This window comes from Aptenodytes patagonicus, chromosome 3 (genome assembly GCF_965638725.1).
Source record: "Aptenodytes patagonicus chromosome 3, bAptPat1.pri.cur, whole genome shotgun sequence".
Classification (NCBI taxonomy): domain Eukaryota; kingdom Metazoa; phylum Chordata; class Aves; order Sphenisciformes; family Spheniscidae; genus Aptenodytes; species Aptenodytes patagonicus.
Window position 1 is genome coordinate 92,232,128 of NC_134951.1, and position 26,198 is coordinate 92,258,325.

General features: G+C 37.8%; 1 protein-coding gene across 2 annotated transcripts in view; it reads right to left on the minus strand.

Moving 5' to 3' along the window:
• Positions 1-26,198, minus strand: part of SMYD3 (SET and MYND domain containing 3) — a 438,073-nt gene that overhangs the window by 367,597 nt on the left and 44,278 nt on the right. For both annotated transcript variants that reach the window (XM_076334228.1, XM_076334229.1), the window contains exons 2-5: positions 16,391-16,454; positions 9,332-9,439; positions 8,162-8,219; positions 2,640-2,776 (exon numbers count right to left, since the gene is read on the minus strand). In XM_076334228.1, the coding sequence (XP_076190343.1) occupies positions 2,640-2,776; positions 8,162-8,219; positions 9,332-9,439; positions 16,391-16,454 (367 nt within the window). The remainder of the gene's footprint in view (positions 1-2,639; positions 2,777-8,161; positions 8,220-9,331; positions 9,440-16,390; positions 16,455-26,198) is intronic.

Consider the following 26,198-nt stretch of genomic DNA (forward strand, 5'->3'; position numbering starts at 1 on the left):
TCTCTTTTGTCTGACTGTCTGCTTATTTTCCTTCTTGAGGATCCAGCATCAAACAGAATAAAAAATGACCTCTGAATGGATCTTTTTGTGGCATGCAATTAAAGAACTGATCCAAAAAAGTTCAATGTTAGAATAAGCACCTACTGAACTTGAAAGGAATGTTGGAAGAGGTTGGGAAAACAAGATTACATCTTGAAGTCATGTATCTGTAGTATTTCTTTATTCTATGACCACACAGAGAAGTCATCACAGCTGGTCTTTTTCAGTTACACTACAGAGAAGACACCGCCTAAGTCTTTTATCAGAGACTTTACAGTTCCAAAGCCTTAAATTTTACCTGCTGGGAATAAGCATCCCTATTCAGCTTAAGGAAAAACAAACACCAGTATTTTTTCCATTGACATTCAACTTATCTTCAAAAAAAAATTCTTTGGGAGTGGCAGAAAATGCCTGCTGCCACCTCACTAGGGATGGGGGCATATTAAAATCATATTTTAATATAATGCCATACTTCATAACACGCTTATCTGACAACCAAATTGGGAAGGCTACAAACTACCACATGGAAAATTACAGTGACAATAGAGCTTTCCAAAAAGCATTGTGCTTGACAGAACTCTGAACGAGATACTAATTTTACTCACATGTAAAGCATATGGGTATATTTAGTTGACAGCTCCTTTCTCCCAACCAACTCACCTGTTCAGTCAGATTCTTCTGTCCCTTTTGTCAATTCTTTTTATTATTAGTGATATGAAGTACCTGTACCCATGATAGGTCTATGTCATTTGCTCCCCATTTTCCTAAGGCAGACTATCACACAGACTCAGTAAAATGAGCAAAAGAAGGAAGTGAGACCTACTTTAATGGTCTGAGAGCCTCTGAATTTCCAGAAGAAAAAAAAAAAGCAACAACTTAAAAACTCAGTACTTTGCAGTACATTCAATAGGGTAGGGACAAATTCACAGTCAACATAAGGAATACGTTGAGTTAAAAATATCTTTGTGATAGCAAAGCTATAGTGGGACAAATGTTGTCATTAACAGGAGCATTCCTAGTTCTCCAGTTAACAGGATATGGAGCTGGGAAGTCTTGACTTTCACTCTGCCCTTGACGCCCACTTGCATCACCTTGGTAAGATACATGGGAGGCAAAAGAAGATGCACATATGTGCAGATGCTTGTGCATGCAGGTACATAAAAAATTTAAAAAGCGTCCGTATTTTCTTCATCAGTGCTCCAATATATTGAGGAACCATCACACTGCTCCTGTAAAGCCACCACGGCCAGCCTCCATCTTAAGTTTATTATTACATAGAAAGCAACAACTTTTGTGAAGAATTTCTTGCAAGCTGCGACTCAGTTCAAACCGGTTAGGCAGCGATCATCTTCTGATACTCAGCCTTACCTTCAGCTGTACAAATTCTTTAAACCAGATAACACAGTGTACGTGTTTCATGTGAAATGCATCTGAGAAAGTTCAGGCCAAACCAGCGTGCCAACACAAGACAGTAAAAGTTTGACTGGACACTAGGTAGTGCATAAGGTTTTTATCTATGAGTCCTTTTGACTGGGTGTATTTCAGCCTGCGTGGTTTTTCAGGGAAAATTGCAACTTTGCATCACAGCAGTCTAGTCACCAATAAAAAAATCCAGAAAAACGACACAGTTGATTATATTACTCCTACTCCTTCAGCCCACAGGAGAAAAGATTCCACAATTGTGCAAACAGATTAAAAAAAAAAAGTAAAAAAAATCATATATTGCATTTTTATTTAATTTCTTTTAAAGAGGCTCTTCCTTTTGTTTATATCAGAAGAAAAACATCTAAGAGTTTGACTTACTTCATAAGAAAATGCTTATTAAAACAACTAAAACATGCATGAGTTAAGATAAATCTTATGGTAGAATTCATCAATCAATTAGAAATCAAAAAAATTAAATCAAGTTAGAACTATGACTATTCTCCATATGGAGTACTTCTGCTAGCATTGCTCAAATGAAGCTTTCTGAATTGAAAGCAATAAAGTATGTACAGCAAAAGCCAACAATATTTAGTTAGTAACATAACAAACATTTTACATATTGTGGAAATTAATTTCAAGTACTTTACATGTAGCTTTTTAGAATAGATGATCCACATGGCCCCTGAGAAAGCAGTCTGTGGGATACAGTACTGTCAGGAACACCCATTAGCACATACTACTAAAGGACAAAACAGAATGGGAGTATATCTGCAAATATAAGATATTGCACTTTGCAAAAAGATTCTAGGCTGAAGAGTGATGCTATATGCTCTTTATCACTGTGGAAAAATTACTTAGGTTGATTGACTCAATTGTTTTTGAACTTGTTTGGTTTTTAATGCAACTTTTTTTTTTCCAGGAGCTTTACCATGATAATTTAAAAAGAGAAAAGAAAAAATATCCTCTGGCTGCTGCTTTAATTTTGAAGTGTTACAATTATATAAAAGCTATACTCTGCTTAAATACTGACTGAATAGAAAAAATAAATAGTTTGATTTCACTTTGTCATGTATCACATTCTGGATGTATCTACTGAACTCCCACTCAAAAATTAATCAAGAACACAAGAAAAGGATAGTTTATAATTTGTCAAGCAAACACTTTTTAACACTTACTTTTGTGAAGATCTGAAAAAAGTCAATTGAAGGTGGCAAGTGAGACACATCCTGGATCTCCGTTTTCAAATACAGTTGCAATGTCTGTGCAAGGTGCCTGAGTCCGTCTTTCATTTCTTCACTCAACCGTTCAATATCTTAAGGAGAAGGGAAAAAAAGTATATCATATCATAAACAGAACCTTTCACCAACATTTTGAAAACGTCCAATGGCAGCCATACAGTCCAGACATTTCCAGTCCCAGAATTAATCTTGACAGAGGGCAATTTTGACAGAGGGCGGACATTTGTCATTTTTTATGACAGCTACCTATCAACACACAGAACAATTTATCAGGTTGCTACTGCCAAATCATATGAATACAATGGTGAGTTAAAGATCAAGAGCCAATAGATAAAGCAGATGTGTAAGCAGATGTAAGACATTACTTATAAAAATTAGGCATCTGGGTTTGTAACATTAAAAATGTGCTTGAAAGTTTATGCAGCAGTACCTTCCTCCTTGCAGCAATGCATTTTTTTTATACTGTATTCACCATAGATGTGTCAGAAACACTTTATGCTGGCAGATCAAAAGGGAAAGTATTTTAGAGACAAAGGTAGTTTCATACACAGCAGCTGGTAAATGGAATGGATATGGAAGAATATTAAGCAAATATCACTTTATTAAATACTAAAGCACCATTATTCATGCTTTACAGATAGGAATCCTGAAGCAGAAACATAGTGCCTTATTTTCAATGCATGACCTGATCATGCATGCATCAGGTCACTGATAACATGGAAAGTGAAACTCAGCTGCCCTAGTAAGTTCAGTGCCTGATTACCTGCTTCACATTTTCTTTTTCCTGCCAGTTAGCACAAAATGAATAAGGCCTAAATGGAGAATGTGAAGGTGAACAGATTCAAGCATCAGTCTTAACAAAGGGCAAAGAGGGTTATTATGCAGTATGAATCAATTCCATCTCTGCGTAATGGTGAACTGTTATTTTATTTACACATCTATCCTTAATGAGAATGAAAATAACCTTTTACCAAGAAAGCTTCTTCCCTGTACTTTAGATCCAAGCTTGTTGGCCTCCTGGGAGGACAATTCAAGATCTGTGTTCCTCTTTAAAGCTCTCTCCTAGTCACTCACTTAAAAAGAGGATGCAATTAAAGCAGATGTCACTGGGTTTGGTTAAACAGCCATCTAGTGTTTATGATGCTTGGGCTTCTTGCTCTATCCCACCCACCATCCCTCTGCTTGAAGGTACTGGCTATTTTGTAGGTTGTAAATTGGCTATCACGGAGTTTCCATTTTACACACACCACACAAGTGAGCTCCTTTAATAATCTCCTGTGAACTACTTCTGGCAGAGCACTAAATGCTGGCTTACTAAAATGGCCGGTACCCATGGTTAGCTACCAGCCAGGAGTCTTCCAGTGGAACCAGCTACAATTTGCTTCTAGTCTGGTATGGATGTCCTTATTTGCAAACTCTTCGGTTCTGTTTAGACTTTCTCTGGAGCCACTGAGGGCCACCCTGGTTAGCTGAATGATGCAATCCTACCAGTACACTGTATTATGGCAAACGTACCCCTCTTCATGCTACATACAGAGTTCGAGAAGCATTTATATTATCTATCATATATTGTTTCCATTTCAGCATAAAGTAACACTTTCCAAGATCTGCTCCCATTCCAATGGTCAGTCATGGCTGCTGAAATGCCATCTACAAGCCATGCCTGGGGTGACTCTGCAACGTGCTGAGCAAGCATTGACTCCATAGGAATCTTAAGGGTGGTCCGTCCCTGCTAGGGTTAGGGAAGGAGAGACATGGTCTCCCAGAGCAATCAGATTCAGGCCCCCACAAAGTTCAAACCAGTTAGTACTAAGAATGCTGAGATGTGTCCCTCCATACCTGGCACAAAGCCTATTTAAGCAAAGTATTTGCCTTTTTATAGCTAACCACAACATTACCCACGTGCATCTTAACAGCATGGACATTTGAGGGTGATCCTGCAAGTCTGAATGAATGTATGTGTTAGAAATCCAGATGTGTGCTCTTCACAATGTATGGAAATCTCTGGTACAGAAAAGTATCGTATCTATGAGGACTGTGTCTTCAAGAAAAGCAGCAAACTTTTAGATGACTGGAAAACTCAAGTTTAAAAAAATTAAAAAAAAATCATAAACATACATTTGCATTTCTTATATAATATTCCTTTGAAACTAAAGATGCTTTTTCTTTCAAATGTAATTTTTGAAGACGTCACGTCATTCATCTTAAACTACTCAACGCACATTGCAAAATGTATTATGACAAAGAGAGGAAGGCATGATTTGCTTCACTATTAGCAAATAAAACTCCTCTAGAATGGAGAAGAGGAATTGTGTAAGCAGCACAGTATAAATGGACACTGCAGTTTAGGACAGATGTGAACAAAACCACTGAATCCAACTGGAACTTCAGGGAGAATTGACAGAGACAGGAGTAAAATGCAATTATTCACGTTGGAATCTGCCCAGGACATCAGAACTAATGATCCCAACAAAAAGTCCCACAGAATCTTTAATGGCAAATGATCAAGACCTGGTTTTCACAGCACATCAAGAAGCCAAGGCCAAAAGCAAAGTGAAACAAAATTGGTGAATGTTTTCATTTTGTATTTTTAAGAAACTTTTTTCAATTGTGTAATTTCTCTCCCTGGTGTGGGAGAAAAAATGCTATAAAAGGCCTGTGGAAAGTTTTCTAAATAAGGCACGAGGATTTAATTATGCAGTTCTGATACTGATACAAGTAAAGTAGCAAAAAGTCTGCCCATAGTACAGCACACAAACTCTTTTCTGCATACTGAATCTTGGTAAGTGAAAGCAAAGTTGGTTTCTGAATGATCGTAACAGATAGTGAGCCTGTAGAACCACGTAAGTAAGGAATTGTCTTATAATAAATGAGAGCTAGCAAAAGTAACAATGCACACAGACACCCCTCCTACTTAATCTGAGTTTCAGGGTACACAATGAATTTGAAGGAACTATGGAGCTGGGAATAGAACTCTGTAAAGGGCTAGATGCCTCCACATGTTTTTTGTTTGTTTGTTTTTAATATATGTATTACATATTTTATCAGATAATTATTCAATAGGTATATAAAACTTTATATGCTTTTATTCAGTTTATACATCACCCACACTGAAAATCACCCAACTGTATAAAGTAGCATTGAAAAGTAATAGTGTAAAGGAGACTGAGACAGCATAACAACAATAACAATTTTCAAATATTTTGGACTTCCAGGAAAAAAAAAAGAAAAAAAAAGAAAAAAAAAAAGAAAAAAAAAGAGGAGTATCAATTAGAATTCTATCTGTCATATGTCTGATTAGTGTTGAAACACTATCTTCTATTATACACATGCTTCCTGAGAAGTTTTTTGCTCAGAAGATCACAACCGGTATTTCTAGTTCACATGATTCACTCCAATGAAATCTTTTCCCCTGTATACTTAGACCTCTAATGAAAATGCTTTTCTGACTTTCCTATGGATTCTACCAAGCACCAAAGGAAAGTAAATCCTTATCAACACCATCTGTAAGTTGTGCAGTAAATGGGAAAAAAGTTATGAAATAACAGTTGCTTTTTGAGGATACAGAGGCAGCAAAAAGCATCACAGCTACTACAAGTTGTCACACCATCCCAAAAACACTCTTTTGGACTATTCTAACTGCAAAACAATAGAGACCATCTATTCACTCTAGCAAGGAAGCTGTGAAAACAGCAAAAAGAAAGAGTTAGCCAAAACCTTTACATAACATTATGCAACCGTCATAGGCCATTTGTATTGTATTCTGTAAGGTATCAACTTCAGTTAATGTCTAGGAGCCCTGAACACCTTGTGCTTTGGAGTTAAGAAGATTACACAGGAATTGTCATCAAAGCTCTTAAAGTAAATACAGATGAAACACTAGATGTGGATCTGTCATTTGCCTCCTCCTAAACTAACTTGCTATGGGCCAGCTGTTTCCGTATCAGTGAGAGGACAGTCATCCCACCTGTACCGCAGGCCGTATCAGCATTTCCTTCAGAATGAGAGTTTTAGTAGAAGCTTCTGGCCATTTTACAGATTTTTGTACCATTTAGCCATTGCAGCTCAGGCCTGTTCAATGCCAAGCTTCTCTCCAGACAACTTATCACACTATTCCCCTTGTCTCCAGTCAAGTCAAGGGAAGCTGAGATCACCTCCTGAGGGGTACTGAGATACCTCAGTTTGTATGGAATTCTCAGTTACACAAAAATCTTTGCCTACACTAGAGAACACTGCTGTACAAGCGATCAATATTTAATTTTTAAAAGAAAACTCTTCCCTTCCCTCCAGTTCCTCCTGTGCCACTGTGCAACTAGCCATTGGTACAACAGAGCACCGTAAAGAATGTTTTTCCCTGGATCCCAGCAATGCCATGAAGCATAGAAGTCTGTAGTCTTCATCATTTTAACTTCATTTGAAGGACCTGGAAATGCTGCTCTTAATTCGGATACTCATCTAATTCCCCATAAACCTTTGTTACCTGACTTGAGAATATCCATGGCAGAAAATCCTGATGTTTTACATTATTGAAATGCATTACCTCTATGCCTTTTAATTTGTTGCCTTAGTAAGGTCTTTTGCCCTTGCAGTTTGGGAGAAGGCAGCAGAATGTCAGGATGTACAGAAGTAAAACGTAATACTAGTTATTGTATTTTTTTATGTTTATGTTTTTTATTTCTACCTAACTATATCAATAGATCAAGCTGGTTTATAGCCAAAGCTCTGTATAACACTAAAAAATGTTGAGGTAATCAAAATATTCACATTACTCTCTAGAAAATCTCTTTAAGCAAGATGCAAGAATGAACTAAGGATGTATTTCTTCCCTTCTAAGTCTTTAACCTTTAAGCTACTGCAAAATCTGGAAAAAATGTTTTCTATTTCAACATTAGCTCTGCTGAGAAATTATAATGAGCATCCTTTCCTACCCAAGCAACTGAAACTTGTGAAACCACAAAAATATCTGCACAATTTTATCTTTTTTTCTCCATTGAAAAGTCATGTAGAAGAAAGACATACTTTAATTTTAGATTTCTTCCCTTTTTCTGGAAGTTATTTTGAAGCTTTATGCAATAGCACATAAATACTAAAAAAGTAAAACCTCAATATAAAAAATATATGTATTTTTGTATATGTGTATAAAAATATTGGCACTGTATGTAATAAGGCAGACATCAGGTAAATTAAAAACTGAACAAGCAAGTTGTACACTATAAAATGAGAAAAAATATTGAAACCAAAAAATCAGGTGGAAGTTTTGCTTGAACAAGACATACATGTTTTTTCCTTGATCTTTGAAAAAAACTGTTCTTCCCCACAGAGGTTTTAGCAGGTTTTGTCTTTGATTCTCTTATTCTACAGAGCAGACCTTCAGAAGGCAAGCTGCAAGAAAATCAGATGGCCATTCTCTAAAGCAGAACTTGGAAGCACTTCCTGCAATATGGTTGGCAATTACTTACTTGACTGAAGATTGGAAAAAGAGTAGAGTCTCTCCGAAAGGCACACTGATTGTCTAAGCTGTAGAGAAAAACAGATAATTAACACTTACATAGCACGCTTTATCTTGAAAACACTCTACAAGATTGAATAATCAATGTGATATACCTGTAAGAAAATTAGGTAAGGCTAACAGCATCAGCATAAATCTGGTCATTCCATACTTGCTGTAAACTATCATAAAAATACTAAATTTTTCTTGGTGTTATAACAGTTTCTACTTTTTTTTTTTTTTTTAACACTTCGGCAGCTTACCCTTAGTAATTTACCTTGGCCCTTCACACCATAATTGAAAGCAAATTATGAGGTTAGCAGTCTCAGATTTCATGTGACTATAATTAATGCACAGTATAGCTAGGTACATATTTGCCCTTTAAAAACAATCATGCACACACTGTTCCCAACAATATATAAATTAAGATATTAAATCATATTTTATCACCTCAGACCACAACAAACGCACATGTTTTTATCCGAGACAGACAGCATCATGGCAGGGTCAGCAAAAAAAAAAAAATGGGCAAATCCTTTTTGATTTACAATCCCACACAGTCATAAGCTGCTTAACCTAACAGAAAATTTAGTCCATATAAATTAATCAAACCGTGGGAATGTCAAACACTCAGGACTTCCAAGTGAGTTTAGAAAAAGGAAAAAAAAAAAAATTGAGATTAAGAGAACCCAACATTGAAAGTATGGCATTGTGCCCTCTAAAGGAAGGGCTAGCTAACAGTGTTTCTGTCCTTACCACTCATCCAAATAAGGCTGAATGAGGTTCCCAGAGAAGTTAATGGAAAAGCACCAGTAACTTCAGCAGTATCGAAGAAAAGACAGTGTCCTTCTGTGCTTTCCTTCTAGGCAGAAATAAGTTTAGAATGCTACCACATAGTCATAGGAAGAGAAAGTCGATAAACAGGTCCCTTGAGCTTAATTATGTCCATTTTAGTATCTCTTGATCCTTCCAGCATTTCTGCAAATTAATCAGTAATCTTGTAATGCAATATGCAGTCCAATTTTGTTCAGCAATCCCAGTCACTTCAGCTTTCTAGCTCTTAATTACATTAAAAATGTAGAGTGAAAAAGTATTTATCTGAATCTGCTACACTGAATAAATCTGAAAGAATGTCACTTACTAGTTTAAAAACAATCCTGCCAGCAAGTCTGACAGAGTCTGGAGGAAAAGTAGGCTCAATGCTCTTAAGACACCTGCATTCCTGCTTGTGGTCCAGCCAAGCTTCTTTCTATTAGGATTTTTTAGAAAGGAAGAGAAAGAAAAAACTGCATGTTATTGTACATAACATATATCCTATTTTTTTTACATATATACACTCATATATTTTTTATATATATAGTTATTTATATTTATATATGCACACAAACATGCTCAGCCTCGCCATGGGCTGGACCTGGGCATCCAGAACCACAAAAGCATCACAGCCATTGAGCTGGGCTGGGAGGAATGGCTGCAGAACCGAAAGTCAGCTCCACAGGACCAGGAGGGGGACCTTCCTCAGGTACTGATGTCCACTGACTCTGGCAGCCTCCAACACAGGCAACCTCGGATGTCAACTGCCAAGGAAACAGCAGCATACACGCTTTACCACCATAGTCTAAGACTGCAGCTATAACATGAGCGTTGTGGAAAGGGACAGGCTGAGTTATCCACTCAAACCAACCCCATCATGCCATTCCCTCCTCTAACATAATAATTGTGTAACTGATACTATGGACACCGGAGCTACAGCAGTGCAGGTTCAGGACACAACAGTATCACCATTATGCTACCCCAGAATTTAACTTTACATTTACAAAAACCTAAGAGAAACACAAACAAAAAACTGGTCAAGTTCCCAGTCCAATTCTCTTGCCAATACAAACCTTACTTCAGTCAGCTTCATGCTACTGTCTGACAACATACTTCGTACCATACTTTTTCGAACATTGTATCTGATGCCTTTAATGCACAAAAGGAACATGTAAAGAGAATGAAAACTGCACAGAAACCTAGAAGAAATACCTTCTTTTTTTGTCCCATGTCCCTGCTATACAAATCATTTTCTTTACCTTTGTGCATCATGCTATAAATAGCATCATCAGCTTAGTTTGAATTGATATCACCATTCCAGCTAGCTGAAATTTTTATTAGATAAATAAATGGGCTCCGATTCTCATTTCATTGTGGCAAGAAGAGATGGAGCTGCATACTTCACAAGATTGGAGAGAACTGGAAGGGATGCTAAAACTTGCTCTATCTTAATTCCACCAACATACACAATGCTCTAGGCAAGCGTTCACTCAGCAGTCAAGACCACAGAGGCCTTCAGAGTCTATCCACTTCACCAAAATGCAGCTGCTCTAAAGCAATGGTCAAGTTTTCCACACTGCAAAAACTGTCCTCAAAGATTCCTGAACTGATGAGGCATTAATGCCCACGGCTGGAAGGACTGGTGATGATATTTTCACAATTCAGACCAGGAATGGTCACTGTAACCAAAATTTACCAAAATAGAAGTCAGAACCAAAAATATTTTAGTTGCATGTACTACCTGAACCTGCGATTTTTGTTTCACGGGCCACTTTTATTGGAGTAGCAGACAAAGATTAACACTTCCATAGCAGAGAAGAGGCAGGATGACAAGGTGAGGGAAAGCTGCTATATATTGAAATATGTCTTCCCCCCAAAACAGTGTGGAAGAGCAACAAGAATGAGTCTTCAGCTAAAGAAACGTATTGGAAGAGACAGTCAATTTCTGATCACCTTTTTTTTGTGTGCCTTCTGTCTTTACAAGCTGAAAATTCTGTTTATAATTTACAAAAACTCCAAGCCCATCTCAGTAACATAGTACATATTTACACATTTTATTTATATATTCACAGTATATTTTTGAAGCCACCCAGCTGTTTCAAATACTTTTAAAAAGCAAATTGAAAAAACAGGGCACAACAAAAAATTGCTACAATGACAAGAACTCAGAATAACCAAGGGCTTCTGAAGGTGACATTTTCTCATAGATACCCGGTAAGGAAAAAAACCCCGAACTCAGAAAAACAGCTTCTGTTAAGTAACTGCCACACAGAAAATGATAAAATGTCTAATATAAAAAAATTACATATTCAGCAATAAAAAAAAAAAGAGGGAAAGGCAGTGATATGTGCAAATGCACATCACACCTGTAGATGCTGACATGCTAGTTATAAAGATTCCAAAGGCTATCACACAATTTTTTCTTAAGCTGCATTTAAGTCGTGGAATTGTTTCAGGTAACTAGGTTTCAGCACCAGTAGCATTTATTCTATTTCGTTCAGTTTTTTTCCCCTTTGGCTTACACATAATAAATAAATTGGACTTTTTATTTCTTTCAGATACATGGCAGATTTGTGATTTCATTTCCTTTACCCATAACTCCAAAAGGGGAAAAAATGACACCAAGAAGGCATTAATCCAAATACAGTTAGTGTCACATGCTGTCTGACAAATAAAAGTTAAGTATCTAGTGCTGAATAGAATTATTCTTGTCTAGAAGAAACAAGGTCATGCTTGTAAGTGTCCAGACATCATTCTGTGTAATATAATTATATTGGCATTTTTATCCCACTTAAACTAAAATTGTTCTTTGGAGTAAGCCTTTATCTGTCAAATTTTTTCCCTACATAAATGTTGCACAGAATTTTAAACATGCTAGAGGTGACATCAAAATGATTAATAGCTTACCCAACCAATAAAGCCCTAATGAGATGAAATATGCAGTACCACATAACATCATATGCCACGTTTCTTTGAGATGCGTTCCCACGTGAGAACAACAGTTCAAACACACGCCTTCTGCAAAACAGTGCTTCGGCCAAAACCGATGCCAAAAAGGAATTATTCTGACTCCTCTGCAGAAGGAGCACTGGAACAGGGACTGCCATTTGCTTCCTCCCAACTGGCCAGGGAGAGAGGGAAAAGCTCCAAATGCATTAAGTATAATGAAATTCAACAATATTTCTTCTCACTACCAATACAACAAGAATACAAATTACAGAACAATATGAAACCATGAAGATTTGTGACCCTGGAGAGACCTACTTTTAAAGTCGGTCTCTAACAATACTTATTGGTGGGCTTATATTAGTCCCACAGTTCTCCATGGGAGGTTTTCTTAACTCTGTGTATCCCGGCTTTCAGTCAAGGTTTTTATATCCCATATCCAGCATGAGTATAAATACTGCAGTGCAGAGGTACGGCCACCTGGTACAACCCTTCTCCCTCCCCGCCAGCGAAGGTCTTCCAATTTTGCAACAGATTTTTTTTTCCTCTGTTAGAAATGAACACTATCAGAAGGAGGCAAAGAAAGACGAGTAAACAGTGCAGGGCAGTACCCAGCCCTCCTCCTCCAGGCTTCACTACGCTTAGTAACTCAGAAAGAATATCCCTGCTTTTATCTCCTCCCAAATCGTTGTCTGTCATTCAAGCTCAATGTATCCCAAGTACAATTCCTCAGGCTTTACCCAAGTGAAAAGGGTCAGCACCCACATGGCTTAGTAGATGGTGCAGCATACAGCTGTTTACTGGTGGCAGATTGAGAGCCTGCCCCCCTGAACCAGCACCACACAAACACCTAACCCTAACCCTAGGGTCCCTAACTCTACAAAAGTTCCTAAACCAATGCTTATGAAATGAAGTTTTCTCTCGTCTCCTATGCAGAATCAAAAAAATGAATGCTTCCTGCAGATTAACATGCTAATGAAAAGCAGTTAAAGACTAGAGCTCATTAAAAAAAAAAAAATTCAAAGTGGGATATTTTTCTATTGGAAGGTTTTGATTTATTAAAAAGACAATTTGTAATTTCCAAAGGATGGTTCAAATTTTTACAGAATGTCTTTTTTTTTTTTTTTTAATTAAGCCATTTCAATAGTGTTTGATAATGGCACTTTCTGAATTCTGCCTGAAATGACTCTCCCATTTGCCAGGGATTATCATCTATATCACTGGTCTCCAATCTATGGGATGCACCAAATTAATAAACGTTGCCAGGGGAGATCACAGCAGTGATTATGAGGAGCAGCAGACATGGTAACTCTATGTTTGGAGGGACGCTCAGCCAACATAACACTGCTAGAAGGCAGCTCCGGCAAATTAGGCATCAAAAGTGGGAAAGGGGCTACAACAAAGAAGTGTTGAGGAGGTGCAAAAGTCAATGAGGTCCAACTGAAAAAAAAACATTTAAGAGCAAAAGGTCTACATATACTTGATCCTGAAATCAGAATTCAGTTGAAAAAGGTCAGCCCAAAGGATCTCTTGTGATAACTTCCAGTCCCACATTTCTAATATTTTTTGAAGTAAATTAAAGTGTTAAAAGTAAAAGCAAACTGCTTCAATTGGCCTGGGGGGGAAGGAAAAAAAAAAGGGGGGGGGGAATTTGAAATTTGGCACAACTCACTTGACGTTTTCAATATTGACATTATAGAGATTTCTACAAACTGGAAATTCTAATTCCCATATAATTTTGTTCAGGACTCCTGGCTCTGCCCACATATCTCCTTAAACAATAACAATTCTCACAGTAAGTTCCAGAAAGGGAAACATCTTTCAAAAGACTATTTCTTCTCCTATAGGTTAGCTCGAAGGCAGTTTTTCTTAACCACCTGACATTTTAAATTAAATAAAGATTTTTACAAGGTATTTGCAGCTTTAAAAACGGCTCATTTTGATACATCCTAACATAGAAATCCCCTGCTGCATTTACTTTGAAGTTTCCTTCACAAAGTCCGCCTTTATACTAAACTTAGTTCAGCTACTCAGATTAATCTCTTTTTTTAAACTCAGATTTTTACATTCATTCTGATTTCATTTAATGTATTAACCAGAAAACTCCAGAATACTTACAGTTTTTAAGCCTGAGTGTTTTGAGTTGTAGGATTCATTTAACACACATCGAAAAATAATCAAATCATTCTGCAACTAAGTATAAATTGTAAATCCAACCAATTTGCATTTCGAAGTTATCTGTGTTTATAAAACTAAAATAGTCCTGTTCTGCCAATATTCACTTTTTTAAACATGCAAACTGCAATTTCATTCAATACCCTGCTGTTTATTTTGTTCAGCAGTTAGTTCAATTAGAAGTGCACATATTAGTGAATTGCACGAAAGCTACAGAAGCTAAGTAGAGCACAAAGCCTTTGGCTTGGCCAAGGAGAGCTTTGCTAACAGCTGCTATAAAACCAGAGCTGCACAGTAGTTTAGCTAGCTTATCAAAAGAAATACGAATTAGAGGACAGTCCTCAAAAGCAAACATATCTGGCTGGTCTCAGTTTTATCTGGATAATCTGCCCTGAGTTGTCAATCCAATAAATTCAGTGTTTTGACTAGAAAACAACATTTTTTCAGTTATTCTCAATTGCTACCTAATATCACAGGATATTATATAATATTAATTCAATATTAATTTATTGATATTAACAGTTCAAGATATTATGTAACAGTAAATACACAGCATTTTAAGTGCAGATTACTTTTAGCAGCAGTAGCCTGTCTCACTGAAATCAATACCTACAACTGTGGATGGCTTAAAGCACACAAACCCTAGAGCTGGAAGCACAAAGCAAAGATCCCCAAGATGGCTTCAGGCTATCCAGTGCGAATCCTTGAAGCGCGTTCACATAGTTGTTTCCCCCAAGAAGGAAGCCCCATTTCCTACCTTCATTGCTACTACACCTAAGCTGGAACAGGGTACTGTATTACACCTTGCAGATTTGCCAGCAGTGTCTCATTTCACAGTAGAGGCTCGCCAATAGAAGCTTTACCAATGACTCTCCTGGCAGATAGCTGTTTTAAACTTACCTTGCAAATACTCTGGTCTTTTCTATTCTTCACAGTCATATTTTCCTTATGATCTCCCACAATAAGTCTACCTGTGGCATTATTATTGATGCTACAGTAAGCACCTAATGTACGTTGCACACATTTGCCATACAATGAATCAAAATGATGTATCTTCCTCCTTTACCCCTCCATATGTTTTAATCCCAAAAAGGAGGGGGGTTCTGGCATGTTGAGAACACTGCAGACTATACTAAGGGAGAACTGTTTATAGAAGCACACGACTGAATATCAAGGACTTAACTTTAAAACTTAAATTCATATACATTTAATAGAGTATCACTACTAGTCCGTTTTGACCATCAGTTGGTTTTCTTCATTTTTCTCTATTTAGAAAACCAAACAGAAATCACAATGCAAAGCGAAGAGGAATCATTTAAAAATTCAAGGGTTCTGTCAGGTGACCCTCATGGTTCGAATCTCAGCTGCCTGTTTCTCAGCTGTGTTAGACCTTACACAGTCATTTACCCTTGCGTGTCCACTCGGTACCATGTCCTGCCAACTTCTGCGCATGTGCTTAAGTGACAATACAAGCCAAATATAAAAGCTAAGGTTTTAGGTTTGAACACCTTTAAGAACTGTTTCATAGGATACAATCACAGGATAATTCAGGTTGGAAGGGATCTACAGAGTTGCAGAGCAGGGTCAGCTCTAGAGCCAGACCCAGCTCAGAGCTTTATTCAGTGGGGTCTTGAAACTCTCCAAGCATGCAGATGACACAAACACCCTGGCCAGCCTGTGCCACCTCTTGGCTGTCCTCAGGGTGAAACAGCTTTTCCTTATATCCTATGTGAACCTCTCTTCTTTCAACCTAAGCCTGTTGTCCCTTGTCCTCCTGCCATGCAGCACTGTGAAGAGCCTGGCTCCATCTTCTTGATACCCTCCTCAGAGATGCAGTTTTGCCCAAGGCTGCCTCTTCTCTGCACATTCTCGACCCTCATTTCCTCTTAAAAAACTGGAATATATACTTTGCCATGATAAAAATTATTCTTGATATACAAATTGTTTTACTGCAAAATTGACTTAGAGCCCTCAGTCTACAGCCAGCAAAGCTGAAGAATTATTCCTCCCATTCTAACCAAGCACAGCGAAACACCACACATTTCAGCTTAGTTTTGTCTATTGCACTGATTATAATCTTATCTTTGTAACTACAAAAATACTCGAATAAAACAAGGCAGCATGTTTATACACTCTGTCCATAATTACAAATCAGAAATTGCAGTGTGGAAGTATGACAATGCGCAAAATGCATGGAGACCCTGTAAATAAAGTATTCAAATGCCTGTTTTCTTCAACCTTTTATAGCTGTTATTTTTCATCTTACCTGACAAGATTTACCACAGTATTTAGCAACCTTGCACTGAGAGCATCTGTGCAGATGTTCATGCCTGTTTAGAAAAAAAAGAAAATCAGTTATAAATACAAAAACGAGCTTTGTATTTATCTTTCTTACATAACTAGCAGTTTTCAAATATTCCAAGGCAAGAAAAATATCTGAAAAACAAGAGTAGTCTTAAATGCACTGTTACACAAGAAGAAATGGTGCATGGTTATGTTCAAAGCTATATTCACAATCCTTTACTCATGTGACTCAGCACCTCTGGGGCCACTTTGGATCAAGAGTAAAGATATCAAATGTGCTTTTTTTTTTGCCATATAGCTATAACCCCGAGGAGTTTGATTTTGTAGATAACACCATAATTAGAGCTGTGCAATACAGCTAGTTAATCTATTTATTATCTGTCTTGAGTCTTGTTTTAAGCAAGCATCATTATCTGTCTTAAGCAAGACCTTGCTGTGAACCTGCAGTTCTGACATAAAATTATAACTTTATAACAGAGTCTGAGTTGACATGTCAGCAGACATTTCCGTCTTAAGAAAATATTTCTGACTGGTGGACAGTGAGACAAAATTAAAAATTCATTTTGGGGGAAAAAATAAAAGTCTAGTGAAATCTAGAAGGATAAGTACCAGAGCTATATGTCACAATCTAAGGTTAAAAGCACCTCCTGACTCTAATACCATTTCCTGATGCAGTCATAGTTTAGTTATATGAGTTAAGAAAACATCGCTGAAGTTCTGTTAATTTTTAAACACTAAGGAAATATTAAATGTGAAAGCACACACAAAGCAAATCTAACACCCCAAATACACAAGTTCAAGTAAAGAGGCTTACTTCAGACAAGTAGAAACAAGACATAGATTTTGATGCTCCCCTCTCCTCTTATTTTCCTGTAGAAAATACTGAACACATTGCATTATTCTAGTAACACTGCGTGGTTTTCACATTGATCTCTTAACATGCAAAGTTACTTACATGCTTTATGGGCATTCATTAGGCCAGGAAAACAGTATATACTTTTTTGTTGTTGTTAAAACTGAAGGCAGGAGAGTTACATTACAGATACAATTAACTGGACTGTATGGCTGCATAATCCTTATTACTTCCCCTCAGACTTACTCCTGGCCATCCCTCTGACCTTAACCAAGCACAGCACCTCACTGGGCGCCACTTTTACCTTGTGAGTGGCGCACGGCTGAATGCAGCTCAGTTACACCCAAGAAACTGTCACCATTACCTACCCCCTTCTCTATCCTTCTGCAAGGCAAGGAAGGAGGTATGCATCAGTCATGCCACTCTGCCCCTCAAAAGGTAATTTTAGTAATGCAATCTTTGCGTTGCTATAGTGCTTTACATTTAGCTGCCTCAAATCTTATTATACAGATTAATTCAGCCTTCCAATTTAATTGGGAGATAACTAAGTGTCTCACACAGCCCATTTCAAACTGAAAGGGCAAGTTCAAACTATCAGATGAAGGACCTTTCCCTCCAAGATTCCCGGTGTCTGCACATTGGTACTAGGTGTGCTCTTTTCACTCGCACGCCCAGCTGATGCGACTAAAACAAGGTGTAATTCTTTGTCTCTGCTGACACCAAAAGAAAACTCCTCCGCTGTCGTCAGTAATTTAGAGGCTGCATACCAGCTCAACTGCTTTATGACATGACCTTTCTTCTTTTACTTACACAGCTCAGTTATCCCCAAATTTTAATTTCTATGGGTGACTTCAAAATGGTAGAACACTCTCCAAAGGCCACATCCAAAAAAGACAGCACCAACGTGCCCACAAACCTCAGTCTAGAACTTCTGGATGATGAATTTAGCCCACTGATTTCAGCCGTGACACCAAAACTATCAGGAGTAGAGGCAGAATACCAGAAATACCATGCAGCATCCTCTAGCACAAACCAACCTCTCCTTTCCCTCAAGTCCCACAAGTGGGAAAGGTTTTTAGCTAATATATCAAAGTATTGCTATGTTTGAATTATTAAAAATAACAGCTCATGCACTATCTTAGGACTCTCATAAGCATTTGGGGAGTTTAGATAGCTGCATTGGTCGAAGATTAAGAGGAGGATTACGTACAGATCATTACAATCAAGTAACAATCTTTTCATTTCTACTGCATAAAAATCACTGTTTTGTTGCACAATATTTTGTAGGCATTCCTACTAACTACCAGGAGAAAAATAAATTGGAAATATTTCAGATGTATCGCTAGTGCCTTCTTTACCTTCCTACCTGCAAAGCCAGCCCTGGAGACTGAAAAAAAACCTAGCAACTGTTGGATCCCTATAAACAGAATCTAAAATCTTGTATATGCACAACAGCTTTTTGATTTTAAGGTGCAATGCCTGAGAATGATTCAGAGTTAGAAACAAGTGTGAAATCTTCATTTTGCCAGCCGGTGAGAGCTGCTTCATTTTCAAGGTTGAGCAATGACACAACTTTAACCAGCCTATGATAGAGGAGCACACATTTCTCATTCTAGATTAGAAGCTCATGTCAGAGTAATTTTGGGAAGAAATACACTTCTGTGGAATAATTACTGTAGGCAACAAAAAAGAAACAGAAATGCTGTTTGGACCCGCTCATTGATTTGGATATCAGAAGCAGTCCAGGTATAAATACATGCTCATAAACTACACATACAAATTCTTCCCCACCAAGACAAGTTCTGACACATCTTTTAATACTAAGCAGCACGTTGTATCAAGGACATAAGAGAATCATTTATAAGAAATCCACACCTTCTTTCTAGACATTTCACAATCAACAGGATAGATTAAAACTTTTCTGAAGCTAGACCTTTCAAATTACTGAAAGAAGACACTACAAGAACTTTAGCTTGTTTAGCTATCGCTTTATTACCTTTTGAGTCTGCCAGTGAACCATTCACAACACTGCAGGCAACATTACCACTAAAAATCTGCCTACTGACCTAGAATGAAAAAAGAAAGCCAAGCACCTAGAACTTTGGTTTGCTGTTCAGCTCCCCACACGCACGGCCACAGCCCTTGAGACCGCCACTCTGCAGTGTGTCACTGTTGCTCTTTACAGGTCTGTTCTACATGGCTGTACAGAACCACAGAGAGCCTCTCTTTTTCTAGATACTTCCTTTGCATTCAATATTCTACATCCATGCTAGCAGTCTCTATCAAACTTCTCTTCATCGTTGTATAGTAGTATCTGAATGACTAAGCGCTTGCCCTACTGGAGAATGACTGAGCAAAACCATTTGGAAGGCAGACTTTTTTTTGTTCTAAATGCTATTCATCAGAACACAGTAATGACTTAAAACTTTGATAACAGAGCATTTGTAACTTTAGCTCCATACACATTAAAGTACCAAAAAGTCTCAGCAGCAACAAGTAAAACGGATTCCCAAAGCAGAGTAATTATAACTTTCTGGAGCCAGATTTAAATGAATGAATGCTCATAACTATCAGAGAAGTCTCTCCTACAGATTTCACGTTCTTCCGTCTGAAGGCTAGATCCGACAACCTTAATATACTGCAAGCATACCTTGCCTTGGTATACCTCTTGGTATTTTTCCAAGAAATGCCAGGATTTACTGGAATCATTGGTGTTAAGTCACCAACACTTATTAATTCTTTCTTCTGTAAAACAATTAGTAGACCTGTCGACACAAAGGACCAAACTCCTTCAGCACCCACTGAAGTTTCAATACTTTATAGGATTATTTCCTTTGTATCCTTTGTCCTCAAGGGTTAACGACGTTGCAGTAACAAACGCATACATACACAAAAAATCTACGGACCATCACTCAAAACTTGGATTTTTGCCAAACTGACACTACCAGTCAGATTATTTGAATAAGGTGACTCCCTGCTGGCACCGTATAACAAATGAACTATCCATTCAATTTTGGGGGTTTCTTTGAATGACAAGTAGATGTAGAATGCCTGTTACAGATCTGAATAGTAAAGCTACTAATGAAATCATTGTTTTTTCTTCCAATCCTCTCCTCCCTCTCGGACTAAAAGAATTCCTTTTGATTTATAGCATCTATGAATCTTGCTACATGACATTTTAAACGTAAAACAGTATGATCCAAAACACTTAATCTGAATATAAAGAATTCAAGAATAAGATTCATGTATTCATATATACAGGATTCATGTATTTTAGAACATTTTAAAAAGTGGGACAATTTGCCTAGTTTATTCCTGTCCTTCTCAGTATTTTATTAATGTTATTGGCTTTATTGAAACAATTTTAAAGTCATTATCAAATACTCCCATGCATTTCTCATTACCTGTAAACATAATCTGAAGATAGTACCAGGTTACTCACAAGGTATCTACTGCATCTTGCCTAATATGACTAATTTCATGGATGAGAAAATGCACAGAATTTGATCTAATGCATTCAGTAATACTTTAATCTCTGAAAAAGTTTCTGCTGCAATAGAAAAGGAAAGAAAGATGAAGCAATTGAAAATAAATTATTAATTTTCCAATACAGCTTCAGCAAGATTTTCCAAACGACCAAAACCCCTTATGAAACAGCAAGCACAAGTGAGGATCTTAGCCTGTACTAAAAAAAAAACCCACAAGAATAAAGTAAGCAGAGGTTGTCAGTTGTCCTCTAGCACAGTGCTATGGTTAGGTGAAGAATCTTTACCCTGAGGAATTTGGATATTACTAATTCTTTTCATCATGATTGTCTACAAACACCATGCACAGAATAAGCTCTCCCAATGCGTACTGAGAAGGCAAAAAGATAAACCTGAATATATAGGTGGGTGAGGAAGTCCCAAGGGATTGATATGGACAGGAGACAAAAGAAAACCTATGAGATTGGGAAAAAACTAGTAAGACAGTTCAACTGGAAATGGCACATACACCCTCCCCAGCAAAATAACTTTTTTTCCTTTTGGCTTTTTTTAAATTCCTTTTTGTTAAAGGTACAAGAAGTCCAGAGTACTGTAAGGAGGGGCTGACGACAAGTGGTGAGGCAGCTGGGTCTATGGGAAGCTGCTCCCCAAGTATGGGAGGCAGCACGGGAGACAGCCTGAAAACACAAGGCTAAAATCCTAAGAAGAATGTGCCAAGCCTGAATCACAGAGAGAAGAGGTTGACAAGGGTTTGCCTGGACTGTCAGGTCCTATCAGAGCCACACCTGCACTCTTACAATGTACAAAACGTGCCCGTTTAAAAACATCACAAAATACTTCTATTTGCCAGGAAAGGGCCTAATATAATTTAAAAACCCACGACAAAACCCAACCAAATAGAATTAAACTACTTAATTTATAATGAAAATGCGTCTACACTTCTCTGCTGATTGCAGGCACTTGACTTTCAGCCCTACTCACAAGATAAGTGTCAGATATAACAGAATATTTGATTACTAGACTGAGCTCAACACTCCTTCCTATGCAGTTTATTCACACTTCTGCTTCTGCCACAGCTTGCAGGACAAAAGGGCAATCTCACACAAATCCCCTACTGCATTTCTGTCGTTGATACTGTTTTTCAGTTAATAATCCAGCCCTATAACACATGTAACAAAAGAGCGGTTCTTACAGACGCATGTCATGTTGAACTAATTTCCTGAACAAATTCTTAGACCTTTGCGATTCAGTCGAACGTGTCAAGTGCATAAAGTCTACTTGGATTTTCTCAAGTGTGTGCATTTCAGACCTGTCACAAAGTGAAAGCAATCAATACCCACAATAAGCAAACATGTCATTCATCATTTTACTAATATGTTTCTGTCTTCTAGTAATAAAAATAAAGATATGAATAACAAACAGGCATTTTAAATTTGGTAGATCTGAGAGCAGAGCAGTTATGTTAAATGCAATTACAACTTTCTTTCCTCACCTCTCTCCCAGCAAAAGAATAATGCAGTCTAGCAGCACAGTTGGTCCACAGCTGTTATCCCGCTGCTGACCCACATGGGCACCAGGCACTGCGGGGAGGGGGGCCGTCTCCAGCATACCAAAAGTCACAGCACAGCTCTGGGGACAAGGATGAAGCGTGCTGGGTCCAGGCGGCAACAACCCCAGGGTGTATGCCTCTGCAACATCCCAAATCTAAGCCCTTAGCAAGCAACAATCCTCCACAGCCAGCGAGCCATGTCCACAGCGTGGGTTCCCAGCCCCTCCGGTGCCCTGGGTGCTGACATGGGGCAGCTTGGCAGACTCAGGGCTTCCCCCATTCTCCCCTGCCAGGGCCCTGGACCCACTCTGCAACTGCGGATCAGCTGGCAGAGGGGAAGCCATCCTCCACATGCCCCATGGCCCACAGCCTCTAAAATAAGGCTGCTGGGTTTTTCTACCCTAAGGTTATTCTGTACACTGCTCTCGGGTCCCATGTAACCTGTTGGGTCTGGGCAAACGAGAGTACAACAGGTAAGAAGCCTTTGAAATCTATGTCCCTAAAAGTCATGCAAAAATCTCCCATATTCTCCACTTGCACACTTCATTGTGTTGAGTATATGAATTAATCTTTTTTAACCTAAGAGCAGCACTGGGGAGAAGTAGCTTTCTGAGAGGTAGCAAGAATGACAAATACTTAGAGTTAAAAGATAGTAACTACAGCTAACCATCAATGATCAGGGTCACTTACTCAAGCAAGAACTAAGACCTTTTATATAAAGAAAAACACACCTACTTTATTTTCAAATACAATGATCATCTACTTTATACCTAAACATACTACAGAAGTGGTATTGCATTGTCCAGGTTAAAAAAAAAAAAAAAAAAAAAAAAGAGAGAGAGAGAGAGAAAACATGAATAACCAAAGCACCTGGCCTGTGACAAAAGTTTAGTTACGGCATTTGCACTCCCAAGCACACCACCTACTAACACAAACAAAAATACAGGTTATACAAGATGACTTCCCATAACTTAAGTCTTGGCTTCTGAAGTCTCATGTGCCACCCTGAATGCCTACATGTGCTGCTGTTTTCTGTAATTCTTGTTACACCCAGCCATATATTTAACACCCTGAAACATTTCTGGATACATTCTATAAGGAAAAAACAGAATTCATATACATGAGGGGAGAGAGAGGATCCTTCTGCTTAGAATTGTCAGTTTTGTTCAGATTTTACAAATATTGTTTTTTACATATCTATTATCTTTATTTGGTTTTAAAATATACACTGAATAGGTAATGAACATGCTGGGTCATATGACTTCAGCTGACAGGAGGTTTTGGATGGCATTTTTTGTCTGGTTTTGTATGTTAGGTATTATCTCCCATAATTTTTTTCTGTATCTTGATTTTTCTTCTGAAGAATACCTGGTCTGAAAATTGTGAAAAACTTTTTCTAAATAAAACCTTGTTGTGGTCTACAGTCATTTCTTCATTCCAGTATCATCTTTTCTGACAATTTATGTTGCATTTTTAGCTTTTTCTTCTTTTGGGGGTCGCAGGAGCCAGAGTCAAGGCTGGAAAAACAATAAACAGATATCCAAAGGGTAGATTTTCATTTACTCCTATGTAGAAGCTAGTCTTTGTGTTCAAGCAGTGATAGCAGCATTGCTAAACTCTGATAAGAAAATGTTTATTTTTGAAAACTTCTTTGCACTATTTTGAAAAAGATTGGATTTTTAAAAATATCCAACACTCGCAGAATGGTGCAAGATTCTTTGCTGAAACTGAAGTTATCTAGAGCCACAAAGAGATTCTCCTTTGGTTAAACTGACCCCCCCCCCTCCAATTAATTTTCTGAAAATAGAGCCATTAGAAGTGCAGTATTTATTCTGATACAACCAAGAACAGAATTATACACCTCTCCATTAAGCTGGTAACTGATAAAAAGCTTCAGATGCAGTGCTTGCCAATAAAATTAGTGAAGGAACTTAGAAGAAGAAATACCTAACAATATGGCCCTCAAACAGGCAAGAAATTTAATCTTACGTCTGAATTCTACTTCTTCGTTAAATATTTACCTCTGATCCTAACTTATGCAAGGAAATACAAGAAAATCTCTCTACTAAAAACCAAGAAAAGACTTCAGAAGTAATTTCAGTAGTACAAGGCCCTTTAACTGAAAACGTTGTTCAGGAGAAGCACTCAGCATCTCCCAAAACAGTCCCTTTTTGTTCTAGAAGACAGAATAAAATACCTTTTACATCGATATACATGTATACATGTACACACACATAGTGTGTATATATATATACACACACATATACACATGCACACTTTATCAGCATGCATAATGAATAAAACAAATGCCACCACAACAGAAATCAATAGTTGTGTAAAAATACTGTAATTATCCTCCCAGCAAAACTCACAGCTATCCCCCACTGAGAGCACTGAAGCAGAAACACAGCAAAATTTGGCTCCAAGAGCACAAGGTAACTACTACAAATTGTCCCCTACACCTACTTGCCCTGCAAAGCTACTTTGATACAATTTCCCTCAAATCAAGGCCATCTCCAGTGTTTGCCTGCAGTTGGCACACTAACGTGCCTCCAGCAGTTTCAGGCTTAAACAGATTAATTTCAGTCACACAGCACATTCATTCCACCTTGGGATTTTAATCGAAGAAGAAAGCCAAATACTGAGGAAGACTAAGATTATATTTCACAATATGAAAAGGTCGTGTCTATAACTTAGAAACATGTAAAAAAAGCTACATGCAATGTTTTTAAACACTCATTTCTGGAACACGTGGTTACAATCCAATGAAGCCAAGTATAACAAAACATCCCATCTTTCACTTTTCCCTATAAAAATGATAAATGCATTGTTCATTAATCTGCTGTATGTCCAAGTATTTTTTTCTTTGACCCATAAGTCAACATTCCACAAAAAGAAAGCTGTTACTCTAAAATATCATACTGCTGTTTACATCCTGCTAGTATTACCTCCTGGACCATATGGTTCTGTGATTTTCAGTGAAATATAAACCCCGCTGACCCTCTCGGAGAGGAATATTTTCATCAGCTTTTTTCTTTCTTAGCTCCTTTCCCTTTTTGACAATATTTATATTTTTAGGATACCCGTTTTTTAGAGGACCTGCAATGCTTATTTACTTGCTTTCTTGCTTCCAAATATGAACAGTTACACCCAAAAGTCCTTTCATTCCCCATGGAACACATTTAGAAAGCACTAAACAAAAAATAAAATATTTCAGGCAACAAACTCCAACAGACATAGCAATACAGCTGGGCTCAAAATAAATTGTGGTGCATCTTGTCTCATAGATTTAGAATTGGGTAAGGATGTACATCACGTTAACCCCTCATTTTCACTTCTTTAGCTTGGGTGTGATCTGAACATAAGGGCTAAGATACAAACGCAGGTGACGAACAGGATAGTCAGTTCTGCTTACTTATAAGCTGAAGAACCCATAAAGCTAGAAAACAGGAGTGAAATGCAGGAAAAATTGTATTTATCATATAGCAGAGAGGGCTGACAACACAGAGAAACATTCATGCATATACTGGCACAGAGCCCAGAGAAACAGCTTGTTTCCCCTCTGCTCAGGTGTAATCTGATATTGTGAGGTCTTGCAAGATACCTGAAGCATTCTTGTCGTGAACTGGATGTTCATAAAATCCCGCTGAAGACTTTTGCATTAGAAGACCGTGAAAATGTTCTTGACATCAGTAACTCCACTTCCCGCCTCCAGCCAGCCCTCCAGAGCAGGATGGCTTTCTGCTGTACTTGTTCCTCTTGGGATACACTTTAAGTGCATATGAGTTTTCCTCAGGCGAAAGCATTTCTGATACCGAGTCTAATCTTCACCTCTTAAAAATACAGACTATTCCTGACAGTACCACTGTTTACTCTCCTAAAC